This window comes from Trichomonas vaginalis, chromosome VI, assembly GCF_026262505.1.
Source record: "Trichomonas vaginalis G3 chromosome VI, whole genome shotgun sequence".
Classification (NCBI taxonomy): domain Eukaryota; phylum Parabasalia; order Trichomonadida; family Trichomonadidae; genus Trichomonas; species Trichomonas vaginalis.
Genome location: NC_067208.1, coordinates 6873988 through 6895550, shown reverse-complemented (window position 1 = coordinate 6895550; position 21563 = coordinate 6873988). Strand labels below are relative to the sequence as shown.

The 21563-nt window shown below is 33.1% G+C and overlaps 19 protein-coding genes across 19 annotated transcripts, besides 3 other annotated features; 12 read left to right on the top strand and 7 right to left on the bottom strand.

The window, feature by feature from the left end:
• Positions 1-1368: part of a mobile genetic element that runs on past the window's edge.
• A 1168-nt stretch (positions 1369-2536) lies between these two features.
• On the bottom strand, positions 2537-3505 carry TVAGG3_0819420 (uncharacterized protein; the record flags this gene model as incomplete). Its single annotated transcript, XM_001300847.1, has 1 exon — positions 2537-3505. One exon carries the CDS (start codon positions 3503-3505, stop codon positions 2537-2539), a length of 969 nt encoding a protein of 322 aa, XP_001300848.1.
• Positions 3506-3626: 121 nt separating this feature from the next.
• Positions 3627-4463: a mobile genetic element.
• Positions 4464-4669: 206 nt separating this feature from the next.
• Positions 4670-21563: part of a mobile genetic element that runs on past the window's edge.
• Positions 5948-6310, top strand: TVAGG3_0819400 (uncharacterized protein; the record flags this gene model as incomplete). Its single annotated transcript, XM_001300848.1, has 1 exon — positions 5948-6310. One exon carries the CDS (start codon positions 5948-5950, stop codon positions 6308-6310), a length of 363 nt encoding a protein of 120 aa, XP_001300849.1.
• Positions 6329-6571, top strand: TVAGG3_0819390 (serine threonine-protein phosphatase family; the record flags this gene model as incomplete). Its single annotated transcript, XM_001300849.1, has 1 exon — positions 6329-6571. One exon carries the CDS (start codon positions 6329-6331, stop codon positions 6569-6571), a length of 243 nt encoding a protein of 80 aa, XP_001300850.1.
• TVAGG3_0819380 (uncharacterized protein) lies at positions 6576-7424 on the bottom strand (the record flags this gene model as incomplete). Its single annotated transcript, XM_001300850.1, has 1 exon — positions 6576-7424. One exon carries the CDS (start codon positions 7422-7424, stop codon positions 6576-6578), a length of 849 nt encoding a protein of 282 aa, XP_001300851.1.
• Positions 9706-10107, top strand: TVAGG3_0819370 (uncharacterized protein; the record flags this gene model as incomplete). Its single annotated transcript, XM_051247965.1, has 1 exon — positions 9706-10107. One exon carries the CDS (start codon positions 9706-9708, stop codon positions 10105-10107), a length of 402 nt encoding a protein of 133 aa, XP_051083440.1.
• TVAGG3_0819360 (uncharacterized protein) lies at positions 10127-10282 on the top strand (the record flags this gene model as incomplete). The annotated part of the gene is made up of 1 exon (XM_051247964.1): positions 10127-10282. One exon carries the CDS (start codon positions 10127-10129, stop codon positions 10280-10282), a length of 156 nt encoding a protein of 51 aa, XP_051083439.1.
• TVAGG3_0819350 (phage tail repeat-like family) lies at positions 10302-10886 on the top strand (the record flags this gene model as incomplete). The annotated part of the gene is made up of 1 exon (XM_051247963.1): positions 10302-10886. One exon carries the CDS (start codon positions 10302-10304, stop codon positions 10884-10886), a length of 585 nt encoding a protein of 194 aa, XP_051083438.1.
• Positions 10932-11636, top strand: TVAGG3_0819340 (uncharacterized protein; the record flags this gene model as incomplete). Its single annotated transcript, XM_051247962.1, has 1 exon — positions 10932-11636. The coding sequence occupies one exon, from the start codon at positions 10932-10934 to the stop codon at positions 11634-11636; it is 705 nt and encodes a 234-aa protein (XP_051083437.1).
• Positions 11696-12556, top strand: TVAGG3_0819330 (uncharacterized protein; the record flags this gene model as incomplete). The annotated part of the gene is made up of 1 exon (XM_051247961.1): positions 11696-12556. The coding sequence occupies one exon, from the start codon at positions 11696-11698 to the stop codon at positions 12554-12556; it is 861 nt and encodes a 286-aa protein (XP_051083436.1).
• TVAGG3_0819320 (uncharacterized protein) lies at positions 13368-14030 on the top strand (the record flags this gene model as incomplete). The annotated part of the gene is made up of 1 exon (XM_051247960.1): positions 13368-14030. The coding sequence occupies one exon, from the start codon at positions 13368-13370 to the stop codon at positions 14028-14030; it is 663 nt and encodes a 220-aa protein (XP_051083435.1).
• Positions 14368-15246, top strand: TVAGG3_0819310 (organellar and viral DNA polymerase type B; the record flags this gene model as incomplete). The annotated part of the gene is made up of 1 exon (XM_051247959.1): positions 14368-15246. One exon carries the CDS (start codon positions 14368-14370, stop codon positions 15244-15246), a length of 879 nt encoding a protein of 292 aa, XP_051083434.1.
• Positions 15592-16206, top strand: TVAGG3_0819300 (organellar and viral DNA polymerase type B; the record flags this gene model as incomplete). The annotated part of the gene is made up of 1 exon (XM_051247958.1): positions 15592-16206. One exon carries the CDS (start codon positions 15592-15594, stop codon positions 16204-16206), a length of 615 nt encoding a protein of 204 aa, XP_051083433.1.
• Positions 16295-17033, top strand: TVAGG3_0819290 (KilA, N-terminal/APSES-type HTH, DNA-binding family; the record flags this gene model as incomplete). The annotated part of the gene is made up of 1 exon (XM_001292215.2): positions 16295-17033. A coding segment is annotated over one exon (739 nt), but the record flags the coding sequence as incomplete, so codon positions are not given.
• TVAGG3_0819280 (protein of unknown function, DUF4106 family) lies at positions 17652-18347 on the bottom strand (the record flags this gene model as incomplete). Its single annotated transcript, XM_001292216.1, has 1 exon — positions 17652-18347. The coding sequence occupies one exon, from the start codon at positions 18345-18347 to the stop codon at positions 17652-17654; it is 696 nt and encodes a 231-aa protein (XP_001292217.1).
• TVAGG3_0819270 (uncharacterized protein) lies at positions 18612-19019 on the top strand (the record flags this gene model as incomplete). Its single annotated transcript, XM_051247957.1, has 1 exon — positions 18612-19019. A coding segment is annotated over one exon (408 nt), but the record flags the coding sequence as incomplete, so codon positions are not given.
• TVAGG3_0819260 (protein of unknown function, DUF4108 family) lies at positions 19036-19425 on the bottom strand (the record flags this gene model as incomplete). Its single annotated transcript, XM_051247956.1, has 1 exon — positions 19036-19425. One exon carries the CDS (start codon positions 19423-19425, stop codon positions 19036-19038), a length of 390 nt encoding a protein of 129 aa, XP_051083431.1.
• TVAGG3_0819250 (His-Me finger endonucleases family) lies at positions 19497-20081 on the bottom strand (the record flags this gene model as incomplete). The annotated part of the gene is made up of 1 exon (XM_051247955.1): positions 19497-20081. The coding sequence occupies one exon, from the start codon at positions 20079-20081 to the stop codon at positions 19497-19499; it is 585 nt and encodes a 194-aa protein (XP_051083430.1).
• On the bottom strand, positions 20119-20754 carry TVAGG3_0819240 (uncharacterized protein; the record flags this gene model as incomplete). Its single annotated transcript, XM_051247954.1, has 1 exon — positions 20119-20754. One exon carries the CDS (start codon positions 20752-20754, stop codon positions 20119-20121), a length of 636 nt encoding a protein of 211 aa, XP_051083429.1.
• On the bottom strand, positions 21381-21527 carry TVAGG3_0819230 (uncharacterized protein; the record flags this gene model as incomplete). The annotated part of the gene is made up of 1 exon (XM_051247953.1): positions 21381-21527. One exon carries the CDS (start codon positions 21525-21527, stop codon positions 21381-21383), a length of 147 nt encoding a protein of 48 aa, XP_051083428.1.

Sequence of the window (21563 nt, the reverse complement as noted above, 5' to 3'; positions counted from 1 at the left end):
AAACATTTACGAAGAAGTCATGACAAAACATTTACGATGAAATCATAACAAAACATTTACGAAGAAGTTTCGACAAAACATTTACGATGAAATCATAACAAAACATTTACGATGAAATCATGACAAAACATTTACGATGAAGTCATGACAAAACATTTACGATGAAATCATGACAAAACATATACGATGAAGTTTTGACAAAGCATATATGATGAAATCATGACAAAACATTTACGTTTAAGTTCGACAAAACATATACGATGAAATCATGACAAAACATTTACGATGAAGTCATGACAAAGCATTTACGATGAAGTTCGATGAAACCTTGACAAAGCATTTACGATGAAGTTTTGACAAAGCATATACGATGAAGTTCGATGAAGTGTTTACAATGAAGTCTTGACAAAGCATATACGATGAAGTTTTGACAAAGTGTTTACGATGAAGTTATGACAAGACATTTACGATGAAACCTTGACAAAACATTTACGAAGAAGTCATGACAAAACATTTACGAAGAAGTTCGATGAAGCATTTACGATGAAGTCATGAAAATTCATGAGGGTAGAAATGAGGGTAGATATCAGGTTAGATCTAACCTTCTACCCTAAACATTATTTTTGGGTCATTTACACTCATTACGATGAAGTCTTGACAAAACATTTACGAAGAAATCTTGACAAATCATTTACGAAGAAGTCATGACAAAGCATTATTTTTGGTGTAAATTCAACAGGGTGAAAAAACAGGTGAGAAAACAGGTGAGATCTCACCACTTCACCTAAATTTATTTTTGTGCTATGTTTTCATACGTGTGGGAGTGGTGATATCATTAATTTTTAAGTTTATTTTTAAAATTATTTTTATTTTATTTTTATATAAATGACGAAAACTATTGAGATAACAAACTACAACGGTCATGAGTTCAAGAATTTGTTCTTCGTTCCTCGTGAAAATACATTCTATCAGATACGAGGGAGAAAGGGTAAAGTTAGTTTGAGCGTTTATGAAGGAATGAAGAATGGAAAGTTTATACAAGCATACGATACAAACGGTAAACGTGTTTCATTAGCTTTGTCAAAACTTACTAACATTTATTTTGACAGTGATTTTGACCTATATGAAGAAGAAAGTGAGTCAGAAGATTATGAGCTGTTATGTGAAGCACAGCAATGGGAGGAGTTGCAATACTTTTGTAAGTGAGAACGTTTATTTTTTCATTAGTGAGGTGAAGTGGTTGGCGGCTTTATAAATATTTAAGGTTAAGTTAGTGTTGTCGTTTGTGTTGTAAAATATACGTTAATGGTTTTGTAAAGTGTCAAAACCGCTAAGTGGTGTACTGAGGCGCGCAGTGCCTCAGTACACGACTTAGCCATACTAACTTGAATTTATGCTTATTTTTTTGTTTATTAGTAAATTATATGTTATTTTTTATTACAACATAAAAATGAAAAGAAATAATAATGAAATAACGATATATTGCTTAATTGTAGTGATAAAATCTATTTTCATCATTAAAATAAGATAATTTATTTCAAATCAGACTTCTAGTCGTCAAAATTTGAGATAAATTGCGATGCATTATCAAGAAACCAATATTAATCAAGATATTTGATGTACCAACAAACAATATACCATAAACAGATTAGAAATGTCTGAATTTCAAATTCTAATTTAAAATAAGAATAAAGAAAGTAATTGGTAGGTAAATTTTGCTCTTCAAACATAGTAATGACCAGATTATGAGTCTGAATCGTTAATTTTAATATTATTTTCTAAATTGACCTATTTGTCATCTTCATTAGGAGCTGATTTAATAGTAGCCTTGTCCAGCTTATCCTCTAAATCTTTTATTTGTTCTGATAATTCGATTATTCGATTCCGTGTTTTTTCTCTTTCAAAACCAGACAATTCATTAATTATCGACATGTACTTTTTAGCTTCGTTGATAAGTGATTCTAAATTATTTTGTAGTGAATAAATTTCTTCGGTTTGAGATTTGTAACTGGAAAATCTGCGATTTAATGTTTGAAGCTGCTCTTCCTTAATATTTTTCATGCACATCCTAGCATTTTTTCTTAGTTTTGAATAATTAACAAATTGTTGAAGGTTTTCTTTTGATTTTAACTCATTTTGATTAAAAATTATATTAACAAATCGATTATTTCCAAAAGCTTCTGTTGAATAAACAGCTTCTCTGGCTTGCTCTACAGTTTCGTATCGAATTATAGATTTGCGCTTAGAAGAGATACGTATTGATTGAATATGGCCGTATTTTTTGAAATGTGAGTACAGTGCTGTGATGTTACACAGATTTTCTGGTATGTTCTGGACAATTATTGATTTTGTTTCCGATGACATTTATGTTTTATGAATAAGAGATAATACATTATTATACATTTCGATCAATATATTAATATTACTAGCCAGATAAATGACGATTTCTATTTTTTCCATAAGAATTTTTTAAAAATTCAAATATAAGAAAATTAATGAGATTATAGATATAAACATTCTATAAAATACAATTTATTCAAACATCAACCAAACTATAAAGATTTTTAGAAATATCTTTCCAAGCTAATGCCTTTAGTATCTTGAGTTTCAGCTCAACTTCTCTAACTTTTTGATTAGAACTGCAGAGATCATCAACTTTTTGTGAAATTTTCTTTTTTTCTTCATCTCCCAGTTTAAGGTCTGGAAATGAATTTTTAATAAGGGAATCGATTATAGAAATGATTTCTTGACGAGATTGGAATTGAATTTTAGGAAGCTCTTCCTCAATTGAATTTTGAATTTTATCTTTGATTTCATCATATATTAATATATCATAATATTGAGAATTATCACTATACATTTCTATAAAGTATGATCTAAGCTTATACATAGGTAATCCATTAGCTGCAATCATAACTCGCAATGTAAGAGTAAAAACATCCTCTTGATTTTGCGATCCGGAATTATACAATAGGTAAAGTGCATTTGATACCTTATCCAAGTAATTTTCGTCAAATTTATTATGTAAATTTACAAAATTATCAATTATTATATATATGCCTTTAATACATTCATGCAAATAGGGAAGTAAGAACGCAAGTGAGTAAAATAAGTCTGGAGTGTTTTGTAAGTCCGAATTCCAATGTGCTGATTTCATTATTTTATTAACTGATGATGCAATTGTCGAGTGTAATAATGAGTTTGTTGGGTTGCCAAACTTTTCTATCCGTTTTGATTGAATTAAATTCAAACGAGGTGTGAATCTAACTTTTTCAACAATGAACTTGAAAAACAAGACAATTAATTGTGTTGTAGATTGATCTTTATCAAGGTTGTATAAATGTTCGACCATTGATAAGAAAAATGAATTATTGAAAATGTTATATTTTTCACATTCCGCAGGGAATTTAACATAAACATCATAGTCTGCTTTCAAATTAAATATATCAAATCGGAAATCCTTATCATTGATGATTTTATGAAGGATAGCTTCAAGGGAATCCATAATAAAATGACAAAAGAACTTTTTAATCAAGTATGTTGCAGCACATATATATCGATTTTGATAGCAATTTTTATATTGTTTTCAATCATCGAAGTTGGAAAAATAATATTTCTCACAATTGGAGTAGGTGACAAAAGTGCATACTCTTAAATTAACCTTAAATGTTGATTTTTCGATATTTTCGGTATTAACCTTATTGTAAATTTTTCCGGTGATAAATTTATCACACTGAGGTTATTTTTCCGGTGAGATTTTTAACCTTGATTTAATGAAATTAATATATATAAATTTTATTATTTTTAATTTCGAATGAGTATAATAAAATATTTTTGAACCTAATGTCCTTATTCCATCTTTGAAGGCAATATTAAATTTGGCACAAAGAAGTTTAAAGGAAGAGTAAGCAAGATTAGATAATTTGGACTTTTTTTAAAATTAATGAATAAACAGTATATTTTTGAAGTGTAAGCTTATTTACCTGAAGCTATATTACTTAATATAACATTCAAAGTATTATTGCTATTTATTGGAGAACAAATTTATGTAATTTTCACATGAAAATTGATAAATTTGTATTTCCTTATGATAATCAATTTTTGTATTTGTAGAGAGTCTCCCTGCATGATATCAAGACTTGGCTATTAGTCTTTATCCATTTTTGAAAATTGTATTGTAAATTGTAAGAATTTCTGAATACTACTACTATAAAATATAATTGCTTATCAATGTATATTCTCCCTGCATGATATCAAGACTTGGCTATTAGTCTTTATCCATTTTTGAAAATTGTATTGTAAATTGTAAGAATTTCTGAATACTACTACTATAAAATATAATTGCTTATCTATGTATATTCTCCCTGCATGATATCAAGACTTGGCTATAAGTCTCTATTCATTATGAGTATGACCCCATTTTTTTTACAAAAAGTGCCGAATTGCAACTTTGTCCCAATCTCCTCACAATTGTTGAAGATCGAAGTACACTCAAGTAAATACTATGAATTGTTTTAAAACTATTGATATTCTTTCCGTACTTTTGAATAAATTCTATGAATTCTCTCAAACAAGTCTCCAAATTGTACATATTCAAATATTGAAAGAAGGCAAAAAATGTTGATAAATTCGATTTTTCACTATAACAATATTGAAAACTCCGAATCAAAAAAAAAAAAAAAAAAAAAAAAAAAAAAAAGGGAGTGGGGCTTCCAGGCACTTCGTGCCCTCTAGCCCCGAAGATGTTTAGTATAAATGAAGTTCTTATATACGGGTCTTCCAGGAGCTTTTCACAAATTATATATGTTTTCATGTTTTGTCAAGACTTCTTCGTAAAATCAGACAAAAATAATGTTTAGGGTAGAAGGTTAGATATAACCTCTTTTCTAACCTCTTTTCTACCCTCTTGAATTTTCAAGACTTCTTCGTACATGTTTTGTCACTTTTCTGTCACTTTTCAGGAAAAAACATTTTTATTATATATATAAAATGAATTTTACAAAACCACCGTTACCCTTCTTTGGAAATAAGAGTAGATGTAAAGATATTCTATTGAGAGAACTTAAGAAACTACCGAATGGTCTAACATTTGTAGATTTGTTCGGTGGAAGTTTCTATATATCCCATTTGTGCCATACAATATTCCCAGACTCAAAGATTATATGCAATGACTTCGACAACTATATGGACCGTCTCAAACATATACCAGACACAAACAAAATATTGAAAGAGTTAAAAGAAAAGATACCTATAGGTAAGATGGAACGTATACCATTAGATAAGAAAAATACTGTCAGAGAGGTTTTGAAAAAAGCAGAGTATATTGACTGGGATAGTATATCTTCTAGACTATTGTATAGTGGTTCTATAAGAGTTCATGACATTGAAACACTTATGTCAAACGTTTTATATCTTAACTATACAAACGTTTTCAAAGAGAACATAGAAAAATATACTGAGGGTATAGAGTTTGTGAGATGTCGTTGGACAGAGTTGTATGAAAAATATAAAAACAAGGAAAATGTTTTCTTTATGGTAGACCCGCCGTTCTTTAACACATACGATTTTCAATACCAAGTAGACTGGACTTTGAGAGACTCTTTAGAAACTTTAGACGTTTTACATAACCATCCATGCTTTTACTTTACATCCGATAAAAGTGGTTTGGAAAGTGTTATGAGATGGTTAGAGGATATACATGACTATGAGTTTAGATATGACAAGATAGAATATGAGAGAGGTCCTATAAACCGGAAAAAGTGTCATAACAAAGAAATTTTATTGGTAACTAAATGTGGTTTGAAATAGGACTACTTGTTTTAGGTTTTTTCCATTGTGTCATTTACTTATTTGACGTGGCAGAAAGATATAGAGAATATGAAGATGAACCAATGCCTGCAAATGTTCAGTATATGTACTCGTAAGAGATATTTTTATCTAATATTAAATGGACGCACAGAACTTAGCGAATGCACAGCAACCTGGACAACCAAACCCAGAGAATATTCCAAATGAAGTTAGAATACAAACTGCAATGGCAAACTATGGTCAAGTGCCAACAGATGTACAAATGCAAACTGCCATGTCAAATGACGCTGCGTTAGGTTTGCCACCATGGTATGCAAATATGAGATGGAAAGAGTTTTATACAAACCCTGAAGTGGGATATAAACAACTTTATGCAGATGACGCGAACACAGGAGTTGACCCAGAATATGTTTTCTACCAGAGGAGAAACAGAATGTATGAGCTCCAGTTAAAGAATGCTATGGAACTCAACAGGAAACGTAAGAGACTAGGTGGACATTAGATTTTTACATATAGTAAAATGGGTTTCTTTGGAAGAATAGGAAACTTCTTTCGAAATGTTGGAAGAGGTATATGGAATGGAATAAAAACCGTCGGAAGAGGAATTTGGAACGGTGTCAAAAATATTGGTAAAAGAGTAGGTCAGTTCGTTGGTATTATACCTAAAGACCCTGAACCAGAAGAACAAGCTCCTGTTATACAACAGCCTGAACCTGCACCACAGTCTAGTTGGCAACCAAATCCAACACCTCAACCGTATTAAAAAATTATATTTTTACCGTTCGATAGTAGTTGTATATGAAACTAAGTTCTAAGTAAAACGCATGGTATAATGGAATTATTCTTTTTCTTCCATCTGTAGTAAACCATACTTGAAAGTCTGAAATACTTCCACTTGGTGGTTCGTATAACTTTGTAGGTTTTTCGTAAAAGTCATTTGCCAAGCATAAAAAAGAGTTTTGGGCGCCAGAAAATGAAGCATGAACAATAATAGCAGCTGGGTCGAAAACATCTTTAAATAAATATGGTTCATCTCTTGCATATCGACTGTAAATATTTGCTAAAGGAAGTTCGACTTTCTGATTTAACATTCTTTGCAAATAATACCATGACATTGCAGTGAATTCTGTATATATTTGTTCGTCTTTCTTTGGATTGTCTTCGTAGATTTGAAATGACACTTGTGAATTTTGTTTGTCATATACAATTCTCACATAAAGTGTGCTCTCGGTATTTGCATATTCATCAGCATATTTTGCATAACATGAATTTATTTTATCTTCTATATTTTTTAACGCAGTCTGTAGAGAAGATGAAAGGTCAACTTGTATTAGCTCAATTTCTTCCCACATTTTTCGTTTCCCTTCAGATATATAATCTATATGAAACCTTACAATAAATGGAAAACTTTTATCTTCTACAGACACAAACTTCATTCTACGAAAGCCAATAGCTTTTGTGACAGATGGGTCTCTTAGCCATCTTAATGGGTAGTCAAAACGATAGCCTTCATGCTTTACGGTCTCTGTCTCAAACTTTTGACCGACATTAGTAAAAAGTTCATCTAATGGTTTAGTTGTAGCAACTCTTGAATTTTCTTTTTCTATTGGAAGCATATTTTATCTAGAATAAAAATGTCGAAAGAAACAGCGTCTATGAGAGAAATACAACACAACCGACAACTCATTTTGCAAGCTCTAAATAAGAACACAACAAACTTTTCAAACTATTCTAAGATATCTGAGTCATTGAAAGAAGGAAACTTAAAACTGACATTAAACCCAATGACAGATGAGTTTCTATTTCAAGACAACAAGAACCATACTGTTTGTATAAATCCAACAAAAAGAACTTTAAACGAGAAACCTATAGATGAACTTCTTTTGAAAGCAGATATTGACAACAAAGCTGACAAAGAGTATGTCATTGAAAAAGTTCAAGAAGAACATGACAGAGCAGATGCAACATATGCAACAAAAGAGGATGTTGAAAAGAAAGCTGACAAAGAGTATGTTGACGATGAGTTAGCATATCTGGCTAGTGGGTTAGTGAAGAAGGCAGATAAGGAATATGTGGATGAAAAGGATGAAAAAATTAAAGAAATGGTTGAATGGTATAATGAAAGGACAACAAAGATTTTAGAAGGTAAAGCCAATACAGGGTGGGTTTCAGGATGTTTAGACCTTAAAGCCGACAAAGAAACTGTAGATATGTTGACACAAACGGTTTCAAGTCATACCAGAGGTTTAATGGAAGATGGACAACAGTTGAAAGAGCTTGAGAAAGGTGTTACAGAGTTAAGGAATACAAAAGCAGACTCGACATGGATAAAAGGATATGTAGATGCAACAAAAGAACGTATTTTCGCATGGACAGAAGGAACATACCCACAAAAATATCATAGACATAGCATCTCTGACGTAAATGAACTTGAAGAAAAGTTATATAAAAAAGCAGACAAAACAGAGCTTCAAACATTAAAGATTGAAATACTTCAAACAGTATATCCTATAGGTTCTATTTATACGTCAATGAACTCTACCAGACCAGAAGTAGTACTTGGTTTTGGAACTTGGACTCAAATAGTCGAAAGGTTTTTGTATTGTGCAAACTCTTCAAAGGTAACAGGTGGAAGTAAAACGATTTCAGGTGAAAACTTACCTGCACACAGTCACTACATAAATTTAACTACAGCTGAAGCAGGTTGGCATAAGCATAGATATTGGGATTGGACAGGAATGACAAAAGGTAAAGGATATGATGTTAAAGACGACGTTAAGTTTGCTATAAATTGTTACTGGGATGACACTCAGGGAGGAGGAAGCCATACACATCGCATTACAGGATATTCGGAAACAACGGGACAAAGTAAAGAATACATGCCACCTTACATGACAGTTTACGCATGGTATAGAAATGCTTAGTCGTCATTTTCAACTTCTTTAGCATATTCGTCTGGAGTTGTCTTATATTTGTTAGGAACTGTCTTTGAAAGTATACCACCTTGAACTTTGACAAGTTTGAAACGAGGTCTGACAATAGTAGTTTTATCTTCTGCTTGCAGTGTGTACATTTTGCCATGTTTGCCTAAAACTTCATAATATTCTCTTGTATACTTTCTTCTATTTTTACGAACACGAATGCGAGTACCTGTCGAGTTCCCATTGTTGTCATAGTCAATAGTATTTTCATATGGGTCGCGTTTAGGTATTTCTATTTTTACTTTGTCACCTTTCTTAAGTTTGAAGCCTGGCATTCTTTCTTGTTTGTCTCTTTTGACTAAACTATTAAATATATAGTCTTTCTCTAAGTCAGGGTTGTTTTTCATTTCTTCGGGGGAGTGGTTTCCCAAACCTTTTTGTTTACGGCTATTGTAAATATTTAAAACTTGTCTCATCTTTGCCATGGAGAAGTGTCTATACTTGTCGTCATATGACATTTCATTTGCTTCACCACCTTGTGGTTGGTTTAAGTCTCTTAAGATTTTTATACAACTGTCAATGACACCAAGAGCAGAATGGTTTTGGTCGACAATGAAATATTGGTTTACATTTTTTGAACGCAGATAGTTTTTAATATCGTCTGATTTGAAAGAACTTTCACAGTCAGATGTCAGTTTTGTTGGATGGTATTTGTCAACGAAGATTGTCAAAGCAGTTTTCACATCTAAAATATTTTTGGACTGTAATGGTATGGCTTCACAGTATCTTGTGTTTTGACCGACAAATATTAGCCAGTATGGTGGTCCATCTTCTCTATACCTCGGAATGTTTTCCAAGATATCCATAAACCAAGCATTTGGTGTTGAACTAAAGATTTTTATCATGAGTGCTTTCTTTGTTGCCTTAGAAACATAGGGGTCCTTGTTTGGATTCGTCATTTTTTAACCCATAAGAAATGGGTTTATTTGGCGCATTAGCAGGAGTTGCATCCAGATTTTTGCCCGCAGTGGGAACACTAGCCAGAGGTGCATTTGGAATTGGAAGGAAGATTTTGAGTACATTAGGTATACTTAAAGAGAAAGCACAACCTATTATACAAACTGTACAGAAAGGTTGGGATGTAGCACGAGATGCAGCAAATCTTATTCCAAATCCTGAAACAAGAGGAAAAGTTCAAGGATGGATGGACAATGTAGGAAGACAAGCAGGAAACTACTATAACAAAGCAAATGACTACTATAACCAAGCAGGACACTACATGGACCAAGGTGAAAGATTCTTTAACAGAGGATATAACCATGCACAACAATGGGTAAACAATAACCAACCTCAACCGCCTCAAACGTGGGGAATGTAAAGTTTTTTACTGAGATGAAATGAACAATACAGCATTGAGACAAATGGGTTCAAGATGGATTTGTCGGCTTCCAGCAGTTACACAACCACGTGTTTGTCAAGTTCTTCCTATACCTCAGGAAGTTTTAGACCGACTTAAAAAACCTAAACAACCAGTTGAAAACAAACCAAACTAAAATTTTTTACTGAGATGAAATGACCGAAGAAGTTGAAACGGTAGATTTGACACCACAAACAAAAAGTTCAGAACCATTGTCAAAACCTGTCAAAGAACTTACAGATGAAGAGAAAAATTCAATAATAGAAAGTGCCAGGTCTGGAAATACAAACCCTAACTACAAAGTCACTTTTCATAGAAATGGAACGGCTAGTATCTCAAAAAAGAAACAGACTCTCACAAATAAAATATTGAAGTCTGAAGGAGCTTTCGAGACAACAGATGGAAAAGTTTACTTCACTGACCAACAGTTCATTATAGAACATCTCATTGACTTAGAGTCGAAATATTCTAAACTTTACAACAAACACAAAAAGTTGAAAGGAAAACAAAAACAAATGGCATATGATATTTATGAAGATACTAACGACACAACCATACCTGCAAGTGAGGTAAAGTCAGAGGAACCGAAAAGTGACGAAAAACCAATAGAAGAAGGGAAGCCAAAAACTGAAGATAAACCAAAACCAAAGTTTAGTTTGGAGACTAAACCAAGTCAACCTTCATTAGCTGGTATGGGTTGGCGTCAAAGACTTATGGTAGCTGGTGGTTATGTTAAGTAAAGGAAAAAACATTTTTTTATTTTTATAAAAATGCCCCCGTATAGAATGGATAGAAGGTCTGCTAGAATAAAAGCAGAGTTACAAAGATATGGTTGGAGAGTTTCAAAGAAGTTTAAATATAGGAAGGGAAGACCCATAAAAGTCTATGACAAACTGGCTGGTCTGACCTACGAGATGGACTTGGAAACAGCGCGCGCCAATTATCCAAACAGACTAGAGAGGTTAGAAGAAGAACGTCTTATGAACTTGCCTTTCAATGTTACTGAGCCGCAGGTTGAAGGACACGACGGCTTTGCCAGGTTCTACTGGAAACATAACGAACAATTGCATCCTTTGAGAAGGAAAAAAGGAAAAGGTGAAGACGCACATGTTCCCATGGAAAGAACAAGATATGCATATGAGAAGTACCGTGAAGTTAGAAGTCAAATTACATCTGGTCGAACCTTTACAGTAAACTTTGACGAAGGAAAGAACAAAGAAGGCTTCATGGGTGTACTTGCTGCCATTCAAGACGGAAATAAGAAAGGATACAATCTCAGACTAACTATAACAGATTTGGACGGTCATATATACTACTCACATGGCAATGTCACAACAGCTGCAATGCTTCTTGACGCTTTCAAGACTACAAAGAGAGAACAAATGTTTGACTCCGACTCAGACATTTTGAATGCGATTGAAGGGATTGCAAGCGTGAAGTTCGAATGGTACCAACCTAACCCTCAAGCAGTCAGACAACTTGTTTGTTAGATGAGAAATATGAAGTAAAAACGTTTACTTTTAAAACAGTATATTTTTACATATATTAAATGTTTCAGGTTGAAAAACAAAGAACAAAAGTAGCAGATACAAAACCGTTAGACTATATCTTTACAAATGCCGGTAGGACTGTTTCAGATGAAGAAATTTCATCCGGTGCTTACAGGTTTGACTTTCCAATTCGTTGGCTTCAAAGTCCTTCAGATGCAAAGGCAATAGGATTTAGAAGAGTTTTGTTTTCAAAAAGAACTAACGCGTTTATGTTCGCAGTATATTTTCATGGGCGGTATAGAGGTCATGATGGTCTAATAGACAAATTTGACGAAATGAGAATCTTTACAGTTCGTTCAGACGAAAGTCTTGAGAAAACTCTAAATGACTTTCAAACTCAAATAAACAAATACTACTGGGAATTTCAAGAAAAATACGACTCTTTACTAAATGGAACATACTATCTGAAACTAGAATATGACAAGATGAACTCCACCGTTTCATTTCAAAAGATTGAAATTAACCCTCCAAGAGATACACAGTTTTTATTTTGGCAAGTAGACAAACGTTCTTGGGCACAATTTCTTCGGTTACTAAACCAGAACGAACCATTACCACCTGACGGTCCGTTCTGGTTTATACGCCCACCAACAGATTTGACAGTTTATAGAAACGTGTTTGACCCTCAAAATGTCATGTGTCATGCAAGTTTCAGTTCAAGCAACAATAGTTTTCTTTGTATTGGTAAGGACTTTTATGACTTTGCTTCTAAATTCTACGAACCACCTAGTAACAGTTTCTCTGACTTTCAAGTTTGGTTCACAACAAATGGTGTGCAACATATTGTTCCATTGTACTACGACTTTTATCTCGAATTGTCTTTCATATATAACTACGGAGAAGTGCTGAAAAAGTATTGAAAAATATATTTTAGGGTAGAAGGGTATATCTACCCCGTTTTCTACCCTCTTTTCTACCCTCTTGAATTTTCATGAATTTCCTTAAGATAGAAAAAAAGTGAGTTAAAATGAGATGTTTACTGAACTGGTTGGATGTCGCCTTCTAAGGTTATGTAGAACGGCTGACCCGAGAAGTGGAACAGTGCTCTGAGAATTTGGTTCATTCTTGGGAAAGGGTTCTCTCTGTTTGGAAGTTGTATCCTCATCTAATGGCTCGATGTTGTCCATTGTACTTTTTCAGAACAATACTTGCACTGCTTCAGAACAATACTTGCACTGCTTCAGAACAAGACTTGTACTTTTTCAGAACAATACTTGCACTGCTTCAGAACAATACTTGCACTGCTTCAGAACAAGACTTGTACTTTTTCAGAACAAGACTTGTACTTTTTCAGAACAAGACTTGTACTTTTTCAGAACAAGACTTGTACTTTTTCAGAACAAATTTCCCGTAAAAGCTCTCAATTTGTGAGAAAAATTTTCTGTTTCAGAACAATATTTGTACTGTTTCAGAACAATATTTGTACTGTTTCAGAACAATATTTGCACTGTTTCAAGACAATATTTGTACTGTTTCAGAACAATATTTGTACTGTTTCAGAACAATATTTGCACTGTTTCAAGACAATATTTGTACTGTTTCAAGACAATATTTGTACTGTTTCAAGACAATATTTGTACTGTTTCAAGACAATGTCCGACGGTTAAGCCACAAACGAATGTCCGACGTCCCACCAAAAAATATTTTTTTATTTTTATTGTAAGAACAGAAATGTCAGTCGAAGCAAAAACGTTCACGAACAAATCTAATGGCGAAACATTCACAAAAGGCACTTACAACGGTATTGAAGTCTTACGTAGAGACAAGGATGGTTATATAAATGCAACAAATATGTGTCAGCAGTTTAGGAAGGACTTTAGAAGGTTGTTGGAAAATAAGTCCTGGGAAGAGTATTTTGAGGCATTTTGTGAAGAATATACCAACCCGCGGAAAACAGCGGGTTGCTTTTTATACAAAATTCATGCAGGAATTCCTGATGAAATCAAACAGGTTAGAGGAATGTATGTAGACCCAAGACTTGTAAACTATATTGCAATGTGGGCTTCTCCAAAATATTGTATAGCAGTTGGAAAAATTATGGACTCCATAGACAAGAAAGTTCATGAGAAGTTAGATGAAGAAGAACTTGAAGATACAGTAGAGAATGCAAAACCTTTGTTCGAACAAGAAGTTAGAAAAATGTGCGAAAAACAAATAGAACATGAACGTGAGATATGTTCTGGTTATAGAGATTCTCCATACGAACTAGACCAATGGGAACAAGAAGATTTAAAGAGAGAATTTAGAGAATATGAACTCGCTAAGATAGCATTAGAAGCTGCAGAAAAGAAGTTAAAAGTTTGGGGTTGTTTTGTACAAAAATATTGTGAGTAAATGAACCATTTTGTTGCTGAATTCAATAAAAATATATTTTAGGGTAGAAGGGTATATCTACCCCGTTTTCTACCCTCTTTTCTACCCTCATGAATTTTCATGAAATTTATACAGAAAATGCTTGTTTTGAGGTCGAGCCACTTTTGGCTCCACCGTATTCTTTCAACCAAAACTCATGAATTCAATAAAAATATATTTTAGGGTAGAAGGGTATATCTACCCCGTTTTCTACCCTCTTTTCTACCCTCTTTTTCTACCATCGTAGAAAACACACAAAACTCTTGAATTTTGTTGCTGAATTCAATAAAAAAATATTTTTTATTTTTATTGTAAGAACATGTTAGCAACAACTTCACCAAACTCGTTAGTCATGAACCCAACTTCAATGTTAGTAGAGATGAAAAGCTTCATTCCTTCTTCATATACTTTCGAAACAGAAATCCAGAAGATAAAGCAGGAACTTCTCCAAGGAGATTTAGACTGTAGTGCAAAAGATGAAACAAATGAACAGTATCTTTATGAAATGCAAGATATTATAGACCATTTGCCTAAACTACCTGAAATACAACAACAAAAACTCACTATTCCAGAATTCGATGAAATTGAAGTCAGACTGACTGACTCAGTAGAAATAAAGAAGTTCATACGAAAGGTAAACTATGAATTCCTTGGATTTCATTGCAACCATAAAGTTATGGACATATATAAATCTGAAGAATTTAAGACCTACGACAACTTTGTTTCGTTAGTTGCTGAGTGTGTCTTGCAGATAAGAGATAAAGATAGAAGAGGTAAGGTATGGAACCAACAGATAAAACCAGCAGCCTTTGAGTTAAAGAAGACCATCTACGCCTTACTTGTTTTAGCAGGACAAATTTCAGAATATAACGCAAAAATGAACTCACAATGTTCAAAATGTAAAGCAGCAACAAGGAAATATAACTACTCCGTCAAAGAGATAGAAAGAATGAGAAAAGACCATACTGACTTAAAGAAAGAAGTAGAGAAACCAGCAGAAGATAAAATGGACATGTTGACATTTCTGAACAAAAACTATCCAACTGCTAACGATTTCCTTCTTTCAGATGTCAAGAAGAAATATAAAGAAACCTTCGGCATAGTTAAAATTTTTGATATCCTTCGTGAAGAAATAGAAGCTACAAAACTGTTTAAAGTCATGAACCATCACAACATATACCATGTAAAACGCTTATAAAATAACTGGGGTAGAAAAGAGGGTAGAAAACGGGGTAGATATACCCTTCTACCCTAAAATATATTTTTATTGAATTCTGAGTAAAATTCTGAGTAAAATATATTTTAGGGCTTGTGTCAAACCGTTGAGTTTTCACAAAATTTAAAAAATAACGTTTACCATGTGAAACGTTTATAAAATAACTGGGGTAGAAAAGAGGGTAGAAAACGGGGTAGATATACCCTTCTACCCTAAAATATATTTTTGCTGAAAAAAATGACCAAATTTCATGAATTTCCTTAAGATAGAAAATAAAAGTTAGTTTTTTTAAAATATTTTTTTTTATTTTGTATGTAAGAACAGGATATGTTAAACACTGAGTTTGAAACAGTTAAAAAGATAGACAATGAGACCAAAGTGGTTAGAATTGGTGATTTAAACGTAAGATACTCAAAGAAATACAAGAAATATTCTTTGTCAGACATTTTAACACTATCTGAAAAGAAAACATCCCACGACTGGGTTAGAAATGCTTCTACTCAGAAAATTTTGACAAAAAATCCTGAGCTTATGATATCGGTAAGATTCTATGGAACAAGAACATATCTTATAGACAAAAGTCTTATACCACTAGTTTTGTTCTGGATTGACCCAGTTGTTGGATATAATTTCATAACATATGGTTCATTCGATACGGAACGTTGCTGTGAAGGCTTACTTTACATCGTTCAGAAACCGAAGGACTTCAATACAAAGAGATATAAGATAGGAAGAACATATAATATAACTAAAAGATATGACAGTATAGTCAATAGAGTTAAGGTTGCGTTTGTTAACGATATGAGAGCTGCTGAAACAGAACTGCTTGAAAAGTTTGAGAAAATGTATGGTGCTCCCACGAAAGGTAAAGAAACGTTTGAAGTAGATGAGATAGATAAAGCTATAAAATTATTTGACGAAGTTGCTGAAAAATACATGTAAAGCGTTTATTTTTGGTCTTTTATGAAAGTCAGAAAATAACGCTAATTTTATTTTTTTTTATTTTTTTATTTTGTATGTAAAGACAGATATGTCAACAACAGAGAACACAACAACAGTTATAGTCCATGAAGCTATAAATGAAGAATATGAGTGGGTTCAGTTTAACAAACAACTCCGTCTCATTCGTTCGGTCAAAGATGACATGTACCAAATGCAAAGTATTTTGACAGCATGTTTTGCTCCAGATACTAAGAAACCACAAGACTGGTTTAGGAACCAAAGCACACAAGAACTTTTGAGCGAAGCACAGCGAGACATACTTTTTTCTGAAAACAGTGAAGAACAGCGACTACGAGAAAAATCTTACTCGCCAAAACTCTATGAAAACAGTGAAGAACAGCGAGTAAGTAAAAAACCCCAGTCGCCAAAACTCTATGAAAATCGTGAAAAATTGCCAAATGGTTTGAGAGGATATTATGTTCATAGACTTCTCGTAAATAATGTGGCACAATGGGCTTCAGCTCGCTATTCATGGTATGTTTGTAAACTTCTTGACGAACTTCATAGACAAGAACGTGAAGAGATGGAAAACAAGCTTGAAGCAAAAGACAAAAGCATACAGAAAAGAATACCACGTTCGGTACCAAAAGGAAAGGAAAAGAACTATAAGTATATGATTTATACTGAAGAGATGGAAAATGAAGAAGATAAAGATATGGTTATGTTGCATTTAGTCAGAAGAAACAACAAAAGCTTTTACGACCTTGCTAAGATTTACAAATCTGACAGAAATTGGTTCTATCGCGAAAACTTACCGATTTCAATGACACCAAATGAAGATGTTAAACAGATAGTTCAAGATACTTTACCTCAAACACACTATGATATTAAAGGTTGTACAATACTTACCTTCAAAGAAGATTTGCCATTGTTAAAGGAAAAAATAACAGAGTATTTTGACAACTTCAAACAAGCAGAGTAAATTGCACTCTTTATTTTTCAAGCTTGACACCAAAGATGGCTCAGGTAGCTCTATAAGGTAAATTGTCTTGTCAAATCCTTCTGGCATTCCAAGTTCTTCCTTCCAACTGGAAAAAAATTTCCCGACAACTGGAAAAAATTTTCCCGACAACTGGAAAAAATTTTCCTGACAACTGGAAAAATTTTTCCTGTTGTTCGTCCGTAAACCATTCAAATTTTCGAAAATTGAGAACTTTTTGGTCGAACGACAGAAAAAAATTTCCCGACAACTGGAAAAAAATTTCCTGACAACTGGAAAAAAATTTCCCGACAACTGGAAAAGTTTTTCCCGACAACAGGAAAAGTTCTTCCTTCCGACAGGACACAAACGAATGTCCGACGTACCACCAACCGAGTCCATTCCAAAGCCAGAAGAACCGACAGCCCCAGCACCACAACAGACTAAGACTAAAACACTTACATTTTTACGCTTGACTTTTTACAATTTGAACTTTGTTCGCGTAGATATGAATTCTGAAAGAAGTATGAGGGTCTTGTATGACTTTGTACTTCTCCCATAGTTCATGTCTGTCAAACTTACCTGCCATGGACTCTTTCATAAGTTCCATGAAATCGTCTTCGGACAATCCGGGGAAAAGTATGATATCAGTAAGTATTCTTTTAACATCCTTACTTAAACTCTTTGCTGTCTGTACACAAATGACAACTGAGATGTTAAAGTGTCTGAGCTTCTTAAGAATTCGACACATATCTTGTTCTCTGTTCTTTAACAAAGGATGAGAAGCAAAGTCATCTAAGATAAGAAGACATCTATGAGGGTACGTTTTCCAATCGTAAGATTGCAATTTCTTCGAAATGTATTCTATCTCTTTCTGTTTGTTTCTGAAGTGTTTCTTCTCTAATATTCTCTGCATTTCCTCATTTGGGTCTTTAAACTTCGAATTTATATACTCATTTATAGCATTGTACTTCAAAACTCTTCTTTGGTACTTCTTTATCCAATCTAACAACTCAGAGTCTTTTATACATACTAACTTAGACTTTTTTATAATATCTTTGAACGAATTTACGGTTTGGTCAAATTGACCAGAAGTACTACAAATAACAACTAACTCATAGAATGGGTTCTTCTCATCTAGTTCTTGTTGTTGTGCAGCCATTTTAAGATAAGTGAAAGTCTTACCCGACCCAGGTGGTGCGATTAGACCTGTTATACCATTCTGAGCAAATAAGAACTTGTCATGTATGGGTTTTATCTGAGCATTTTCTAACTTCCTCTTGTTCTTGTTTAAAACATTCTCAAATTTCTTGTCAATGTCAGCAAACTTTTTTTCTAACATATTTTTAGAAAAATTAAAATTTTTATCTTTTTGAAAATGTCTAGCGATTTCGCTATCTATATTCGAGACAAACTTTTTGACAGCAAAACATCTGTCGACCATAAAATCTTACATAGTGTAAACAAGAAAGGTGAATTTGTTCTAAAGTTCTGTTTCTGGGAATATGACAAGAACCATAAAACATTAAGCAGAGAAGTCTTAAAATTTGTCAATGACAGACTTGTTGACAGAGATGACGCCTCTTGGAGAGATGAAGTCCAACAAAAGTTCTTAGAATGCAAAGAAGACACATGCGCTGTTCTTGAAGATGAAATAGGAAACAGAATAGAAGAGCTATTAAAGGACAAAGAACTTTTACATAAATATGGTTCTGAGAAATTTGACATAACTCCACCAGAAAAGAAGAAGAAGAGAGAGAAGAAAGAAAAGAAAGTAGAAGAAGAGAAGAAAGAGCCAGAGCCAGAGCCAGAGAAAAAGAAATTTGACATGTAAAAATAAAATTTTATTTTTAGAACATTTCTGGGTCAATGTCAATGTTCTCTTCCTCTTTAGGAGCAAACACTGGCTTAGACTCTAAAATCTTTTTACCTAATTTACCTTGAACTTCAACTATCTTAGACTCATAATATTCATAGTCGTCTGCTTTCTTTGGTTCATAAGGTATAACAAGTTTGTATGCTTTGCCTTCTTTAAGGTTTGAGAACCTTCTGTCAAAATTTTCTTTGACTGCTAACAAACCTTCTATGTCTAAGTCTTCAAATTTCGCACCATTTTTAGTCACAATAGCAAACTTAACTGGTTCGATGTTCCAAACTTTGTCAAATGTAGACTTTTCAAAATGGTAGAAGTAAACATTCAAATATATGAATGGGTCTAGTTCTTCTTTGACTTCTGTCATATATTTGTTGACTGAAATATATTTCGTCATCTTTTCTATCGGATAAAAAAATATTTTTTTTTAAAAACGTTTTAAAATGGTATGCCATATAGCTTCTTGAATTTGTTAAGAAGTATTTTAACGTATTTTCCATCTGTATCTCTAGCGTTTACATAAGCATAGCCCGCCTTAGTAAAATATACTTGTAATTTCCTATAGTTAACGCCGGTATAAAAGTAGAAAGAGTCCTGTTCTTCGCTATAGTAGTAAAACTCAAACGTATGCTTGCCATAGTCTGTAATTTCAATTGCTTCATCTTCTAGTTCGTCGACAAATTCGAATACAATATCTCCAAATTTGCCTTTGTTCTTACTGTTTTCAGAACGAGTGACCCAACGCAAGTTTTCAAGTCTATTGTCGTTTCTTATATGGTTTATATGGTCTACAAAAGGTAAATTGTTAGGGTTCGGTATAAAATGAGTTGCAATGACAACATGTTTTAAATAGTTTTTCCCACCCATACTCATCCTAGCATATCCGTTATTTTGCTCCCATTCGCTTAAAACTCTTTTTGTCTTTTTGTTTCTGACTTCAAATGACTCACAACAGTGAATTTCATATTTCTCATCTAACAAACAAGTTTCCCAACGGTCCTTTCCAACAAACTCAGCGTACATTTCAAATAAAATAAAAATATATATATTTTTTTTAAATTTACTCAGAAAAATTTTTCTTTGTATATACGCCGTTCTGTATGTCTAAAAGATTTTTGACATTTGCCAAGAATGTTCGTTTAGACGCTGCCATATAACCATACTCTTGACAATACTGTTTATATGAATCGTACAATGACCTTTCATCTAAACACTCAAAGTTAGTCTCATCTATAAACAGTTCATATACACTCTTGTTTGCTTCTAACAATGTTTGTCTCTCTTCGGTATATGGAATTTGTCTTGGATTGAACTTAGAAATATCTAATGTCATGAAATATGAGAACAAGTGGTTGTAAAAGTTAGGTGTCAAAGTTTCTGCTAAGTCGTCAAAATATTCTGTATCTTGCATATGAGAATCTGACGTTCTGACAACTACATATCTTCTGTCAGAACTTTCTAACTTCATCGGAACGGCGTTGTTTGAAACCATAATGAAATTTGCAACATTTTCACAAACTCTTTGGTCTTTATATTTTCTTTCAACAACTCCAACTTTGTCTGTTATAAGACTCTTCAAAGCATCTGAGTTCAAAACTTTTGTTGTATCTATACTTTGAAGTTCGTTACATACTATAAGTTTCATATTCTCTATTGAAGAGTTAAATTTACCGCAGATGTTTTCTAAGTTTGTCATATTAGGGTTCGAATAACCTTCTAACAGTTTGCACAAGATATCTGTAAAGAATGTGTTCTTACCAGTTCCTTGTTTTCCAATTATAATGAGAGCAGTTTCATTTTTAGCACTTGGATGTTGTAAGATGTTTGCAAACCAACATAAGATATACTCATAAACCTTTTCGTTTCCATTGCATATAATTTCTTTGACATGGTCTAACCAAGCTTCTATAACATTTTCTTTCCATTCTACTTGTTCGTATTTATATCCAGTGAAGATAGAATAGAAGTTTGGAGATGGTGTATAGAACTTTATACCACGAACTGAAAAATCTTCTAACTTTGACAATAAGATATCCCAAGCATCTAACATCTTCATACCAACTTGTACGACTTTTATTTTCTTAAGTTTCTGTCTACATTCTTGTTCTGAAACTATTGTCGCTCTTGGTTTGTTAAAGACAACATCCCATTCTTTCATGACATAACATTCTGGGGCAGAGTCGACATAAATGACTAAACGTTTCAAATTCTCGACTGCTTTGTTATAGTCTCTAAATGGACACATATTTCTGAAGGCTTGGAAGTCATAAAAATCTGAAACGTCTATTCTGTACATTTTTATAAAAATAAAAAAAATATTTTTTATTCTTGACTTTGTTGTTGCATTTGTTCCATTTGTTCCATTTGTTGTTCTTGAGCTATTTGTTGTTGAAGTTGTTCTTGTAGTACAATACTTTCACCAGTTGCATCTTCCAATTCGAAACTTTCTGCCGTCATTGACAAATACATAGGACATAAAAGTTTTACAGGAACAAAGTTTGCGTC